This window comes from Guillardia theta (genome assembly GCF_000315625.1).
Source record: "Guillardia theta CCMP2712 unplaced genomic scaffold GUITHscaffold_64, whole genome shotgun sequence".
Classification (NCBI taxonomy): Eukaryota; class Cryptophyceae; order Pyrenomonadales; family Geminigeraceae; genus Guillardia; species Guillardia theta.
Window position 1 is genome coordinate 212035 of NW_005434610.1, and position 6281 is coordinate 218315.

At 53.7% G+C, this 6281-nt stretch overlaps 1 protein-coding gene and 1 non-coding gene across 2 annotated transcripts; both read left to right on the forward strand.

Annotated features, from left to right (window-relative positions):
- Positions 1-1027: 1027 nt before the first annotated feature.
- On the forward strand, positions 1028-5053 carry GUITHDRAFT_75233 (hypothetical protein; the record flags this gene model as incomplete). The annotated part of the gene is made up of 2 exons (XM_005827749.1): positions 1028-1086; positions 4915-5053. Coding segments are annotated over 2 exons (198 nt in total), but the record flags the coding sequence as incomplete, so codon positions are not given.
- On the forward strand, positions 3710-3783 carry GUITHDRAFT_t73. Its single transcript has one exon. It is a non-coding gene; the product is annotated as a tRNA-Asn (tRNA).
- Positions 5054-6281: the final 1228 nt, after the last annotated feature.

The following is a 6281-nucleotide window of genomic DNA, read 5'->3' on the forward strand; positions in this document are numbered from 1 at the left end:
GGTGAAGCTGTCGACGTTGCTGGACAAATGGATGGAAAGGCCGGATAAAGTTTGTGGGTGGTGGAGAGGAGGAGGTGGAAAAGGTGGGTGAGATCCAGATGAACGATCAGGAGGAGCAGGCGCAGAACAAGGAGCAGGAGCCCCAGCAAAAGCAGGAGCAGGAGCCGAGAGGAGGATGGAGGAGGAGAGGAGATGGACGAGGAGGAGAGGAGATGGAGGAGGAGGAGAGGAGGATAGACGAAGAGGAGAGGAGATGGACGAGGAGGAGAGGAGGTGGACGAGGAGGAGAGGAGGATGGAAGAGGAGGAGGACGAGGAGGAGAGGAGGAGAGGAGGAGGAGGAGGAGGAGGAGCTGTAATCACCTTCATTGGCTGATACCTAGTTCTTGCCTTCCGTGAATCGTGATAGAGAGATGATGGACGACAGTGTCGGTTATGTTGCGCCTCACCTTTGATTGCAATACAGGCATGGATACTTTTCGAGATGACTGTTTACCGCGTGGTCGAATCATCGTCAAGAGCGATATCGTGGTTAGGGACAAAATTTCCCAGGTGAAGACAATTGCAACAGCTCTATAAGACCTCGGTTTAAGGCTAATGCTTCGCAAGAGGTTGGCTCGACAATAGATATATTCCGAGTCCGGTGAAGCGGAATATACAAAATGGTGTCTTGTGTTGTAATCATGTTTTCGCCTCATGTTGATATTGACAGGAAATGCTGTCTTGTGGTTTCTTGCATTCTCTCTTGGCCATGCCTTCACTTGGAGCAATCTTGTAGATACATCGAAGTTTGTGTTGCGAACCTCGCAAGCGGTTTGCTTTCGATCTTCAAAGATTCTACAGTGTCATGCTCACGGTGCTCCTCCATGTTCTAGGTGGCAGCGTTGCACGCTGCTTGTTTCATCTGCTGCTTCCTATTGGATCCCGGCACCATCAAGCACCAAGGTTCATGAAAAAAGCCTCCTCGAGGGAGTGAATCGACTCGATGGACAGATAGCAACAGCGAAAGGGTTGATCCTGAAGACGCTCGTTACTGCTCAACATGCAACGTAGCACGTCCCCTGCGATCAAAGCATTGTTCGAATATGTACCATCGAAAGGCTGTGGGATAACATCTCACCCGCTCCTTTGCAGACTGTGTAATCGCTGTGTAGCAAGATTTGATCATCACTGCGAATGGACCAACAATTGCGGTGAAAAATTTGAATCCTGCGAGTCAACAACGATTGGTGAGTTTAACCCTTCCATCCTTTTAAAACAAATGCAGTTGGTGCGAACAATCACATCTACTTCCTTCTGCTCCTTGTGTAAGGCCAGTGCTTGTCTGGTACTTGTGAGAATCGATGGCAGGTTTTGTGATACGGACATGATTATATGTTTATTCCTTTTATTCTCGAATCTCGGCTCCATTCTGAGGTGAACTGCTTACAACAGTACAAAATTGAAAGAGCCTCATTGTATTTCACAGTTGGTTAAGCTGTATTTTCCTGCTCTTGACCATAATCTTTGTTTGGCACCTCCTTGTCGATCAGGTGACTTCCATTACCTGATTTTTGACAATGAGCTGATCTTCATTGAGCAGATACGATTGATTTCTAGAAACTTAACGCTGAACGAGCGATTCTTCAGCGAGAGGTTTGATAGAAGCAACAAAACCAATATTGACTTGAGTCAGATATGAGTACCTTGCGGACAGCAACGGCATGTTCTACAATCCATTCGATCAAGGAATGGTAAGACAAACTCTAAGTCAAAGCTTCAATTCAACCACGCAGAACTCACAAAATGTTTCACGTGTTAATCCATTCATCTCTGAATGTCACACAGGTCAAGAATTGGATTGAGTTTCTAGGTTGCGGTGAACGTCGATGGTTGAAAGACCATGTGTACACAACAGGTGACATGTTATTAGATGAGAACATGCTGCGAGTATGATAGTCTTGCTTACAAAGAGACACTCTCGTCGACAACTGGCGATCCTGAAAATTCCCAAGGAATGCCTTCAGGATACGAAGAAACAAGTTTAGTGAATGGACTATGACAGCATGTTTGAATCAGAGCTAGCCTCTCAAAAGGCATCTTGCTCCCTTTCCCGCTGCACAATCACAAATGACAACGAAAGGGAGCACCCCGGAAAGATTGAGGAACAGAGCAACGAGCGAGTCCTGAACGAATCTATCCCGTTCGACTTTCAATCACAAAAAAGCTATTCATAGACAACCCCCCCACACATCAGCAGTTTAGGCCTTCACGAGAGGCATTCCACCTATTCAAAATGTTGGCATGGATGACAACAGCACCGTTATTCTATACCTGAGGCACCCCATGCGTCCAATGCTGACTTCTTTCCGTTCGCCATCACCTGACAAGAAAATCAGGAGAACAAAGAAGACACAACATCTCACATCTCTGGTGGATGACTTGGACAATCCCTGCTCGCTCATGGCTTGCTTGAACATCTTGTACTCGGCTTCAGTGACGGGCTTAGCTGCGAATGGTTTTCAGTCTCACAGGAAGAGCCGAGTGCAGATGAGATGAGGAAGAGTACAGCGATGAACAATCATGAAATGCACATCAAGACTGTGATAGGTGAACCGAGAGAGCACGACGAAAGCACATGAACACATGTCGTCAGTAAGTACATATGAGAGCCCGTGTTATGAAAAAATGGTCAAGAATTGGGAGCGGGGAACGAGAATGACAATGAAAACGCATGAGAAGAGTGGACGAGAAAGCAGCAAGAGCACTCCATGAGGAAATGTGAAAGGGGAAAGGACTCGGACAATGTGGAAGGAGGGAGATGAGGTAGGAGAGACAGCAGGGGTGAGTTGGGTAGCTGACTGATGGACGGGAAGGTTGGACAAGGAGATGAAAGAGATCGAGGGAAATGGGAAAAGGACATGAGGGGGACGAAAAAGGATTAACAGGAGGAGGAGAGGAGGAGAGGAGAGGAGAGGGGCAGAGGGGGAGAGGGGGAGGGGGAGAGGAGGAGAGGAGGAGACGATTACAGGAGAGGAGACGATTACAGGAGAGGAGAGGAAGAAGAGGCAGGAGGGAGGGAAGTTGTGTGTGCATTTCTGCATTAATTCGCTTACCGCCAGAAGCGACCTTGAGCATGCGGGTGAACATAGCGGACGACTGAAGGGACAACTGGCGGTTCAAACTTTGAAACTTTAAAGTTTCTGAGCTAACTTTATCAGAGTGGAATGTTGAGAAGTTGAACTTGCCGAAACTTGACTTGAGTGACTTGAAACTCGGCCGGGCGGACTGAGCGGCCCGGCCGTCCGCCGATCATCGGATGACGGTCAGTGACTCTTCCGGGATGCGGCATGCTTCGGAACTCACTTTCGGCAAGCGGCCAAAGGCGGCAGCCGGGCCAGTGATCAGACCCCGGGCTCGACGGGCACCGTCCGGGCCCCGTCCGACACTGGCCGGGCGGCAGTCGGAGCCGCCCGGCGGGCGGCCGCCGCCCCGGTGCCGCGGTGGCTCGGACCGAGCCTCAGTGTGACGGTGGGCGGGCCCGCGCGCATTTGAACTGTCACTCGGAACTTCACGGTCCACCGTGACTCTCGGGCTGACGCACCGCGCGGCCCGCATGTCGGAACTGTCGGTCCCGGATCTGCCCGCGGCGGCGGCCGCGACTCTGACTTGCTAGGACGGTGGAGTGAGTAACCGGTATATGATGCGATATGGATGACGTGGCACATATAGCTTCCGTAGCTCAGTCGGTCAGAGCGAACGGCTGTTAACCGTTAGGTCGCAGGTTCGAGCCCTGCCGGGAGCGAGAAAATCTTTTTGTGAGGGATTGTTGAAATGGCGAGAGAGCGCGGGGAAGGAGGCGTACTTTTTGCAGGAGGACGAGGAAAGCACGAGCAGAAGCACGAAGACGAGAGGACGAGGACGATGGGAACAACAAGAACGGGGAGGGGAAGCACGAGGACGAGAGGACGAGAGGACGAGAGGACGAGAGGACGAGGACGATGGGGAGGGGAACGACGAGGACGAGGGGGGTAGCAGGACGATGAGCAGGAGGGGGAAGAAGCAGACGATTCATACTGTGCACTGACTTATGATCGCATGCAGCGGCCGCTGTTCCATCGTCTCCTCCTCATGTGCTGCCTGGACGGGTGAGGAGTTGAAAGTGATGCTTCTGTTTAAATTGCCGCTGTAAGGGAGGAGACGGATGTACAGAAACAGAACAGGCAGGAGCGAGTGAAGGACGTCGGCTTCATCCTCGTCTTCTTCCTAACGTGGGAGCTGGTGGTGGCGACGTGTTTCCTCCTCACTCCCGTTCCTTGCAGCGCCCTGCTCCTCCTGGCCACCATAGGAGCCTGGCTGGTCATTATACCTAACTTCGCCTCCCTCGTCTCCCTCTCTCCGGCCATCCTCTCCTTCCTGGTGGCACACCATGCCATGTACGAGCACGCACAGCGAAGGGGGAGGCTGATGATGAACGAGGAAGATGCAACCTGTCTTTGCTGCGCTGCTGGAGGACAGCGACCGTTCGTCCCCCTGGCGACTTCAAACAATCATGTGAGATGGTCGGAGGCGAGGAGGAGGGGCGAGACAGGAGGCAGCAGGAGAGGAGAGGCAGCAGAGGAGAGAGGCGAGAGGGTAGAGGGAGAGAGAAGGGAGGAGGGATGCAAGGAAGGAATGGGAGGAGGAGCAGGGGGTACAGCAGGCAGCATGCAGCTGGGACTGACTCCTCTTCAGCCCCGAGCTCGGTGATCAAGAGGAGGAGGGGGGCCACCCCCTACGACTTCGCCGCGTTCGAGCTGATGAGGAAGCGGCCCTGCGACAAGTGCATGTCGCTGTCGGGGTGGGAGGAGGAGGAGAGCGACCGATGGCATCACTGTGGAGTGTGAGGAGCTGGGAGGATGCTGGAGGCGGGAAGATGAGGGAGTTGCTGGTGCAGGTGCAAGAGGTGCGTCCCCAGGATGGACCATCACTGCCCCTGGCTCAACCAGTGTGTGAGTCTCAGCTCCTCCCCTTCCTCAGCCTCTCCCCCTCCTCATCCTCCTCGCCCACGCTGTCCCTTCCCCTCCTCTACTTGACCTCCTCCTCCGCTTGATCTCCTCCTCCTTCACTTGTTCCCCCCTCACCACCTTGCGTCATCCTCTCGCAACCTACACTTGCGCAAACCCTCTCCTGTTCGCTCCCCTTCCCCATGCAGCTCTTCTGCCTACTCCTCGCTCTTCATTTGACCTCTCTCACATGCCGTTGCAGATCGGTCGGGACAACTATCGGTACGTCTCACGTCCCCTTCCTGTTGCCTCTGACCCTCCTGGACCTCCTGCCTCTTGCTCCCCTCCACTAGTCCACATCTCCTCCTCGTACTTGACCGCACTTGCTCTTCTCCTTCCTCCGCTCCCTCTCTTCAACTCTCCTTTTTCCCTCTTCTCCCTGTTGACCTCCTCCCTTCTCTTGACATGACGATCAAGGGATTATGTTCTCGTGCTCCTCGTCTTCCTCTACTGCTCCATCTGGATGCTCGGCATGTCGGTGAGCTCAGCTCTCCTCTCTCCTCTCTCCTCTCTCCTCTCTCCTCTCTCCTCTCTCCTCTCTCCTCTCTCCTCTCTCCTCTCTCCTCTCTCCTCTCCCTCCTCTCTCCTCTCACCTGTCTCCCCATGCCCCTCATCCTCCACTCACCCCAGGCTCTCATCGTCTTCGACAAGTCTAAGACCTTCGAGCTCCCGGCCGGGCCCAAGGGGCTACTCTGGTTTCAACAGCTCCTCCACCTCCTCTCCCGCGACCTCGTCTTAGCCAGGAGCATCCTCATGTCGGTGAGCCCGATCCCGCAACATCGCGAGCGCTCGAGCGCGTGAGGCTGCGGCAGGTCTTGTGCTTCATCGCGCTCCTCATCTGCGGACCTCTTGCAGGCTGGGCTCTGCTCCTCGCCTGGGTGAGCAAACGACCTACTCCTCCGCCCTTTCCTCCTCTCCCTCATCATCATCAACATCAACATCATCATCATCATCATCATCATCATCATCATCATCATCTTCAACATCAAGGATCACAACAACAATATCGCTGATGTCCTCGCCATCATCTGCTCCTCCCCTTCCCCTTCTTCACACTCTCCTCAGGCAGGCGTCTCCAACGTCGACTTCATGAAGAATATCAGGAGCAAGCTTCAAGGGGTGGTACTTCCCTCCTCCCCAGCCCCAGGGTCTACCTGCTCCTCATCCCCATCCTCCTCCTCATCCCCATCCTCCTCCTCGTCCCCATCCTCCTCCTCGTCCCCATCCTCCTCCTCGTCCCCATCCTCCTCCTCGTCCC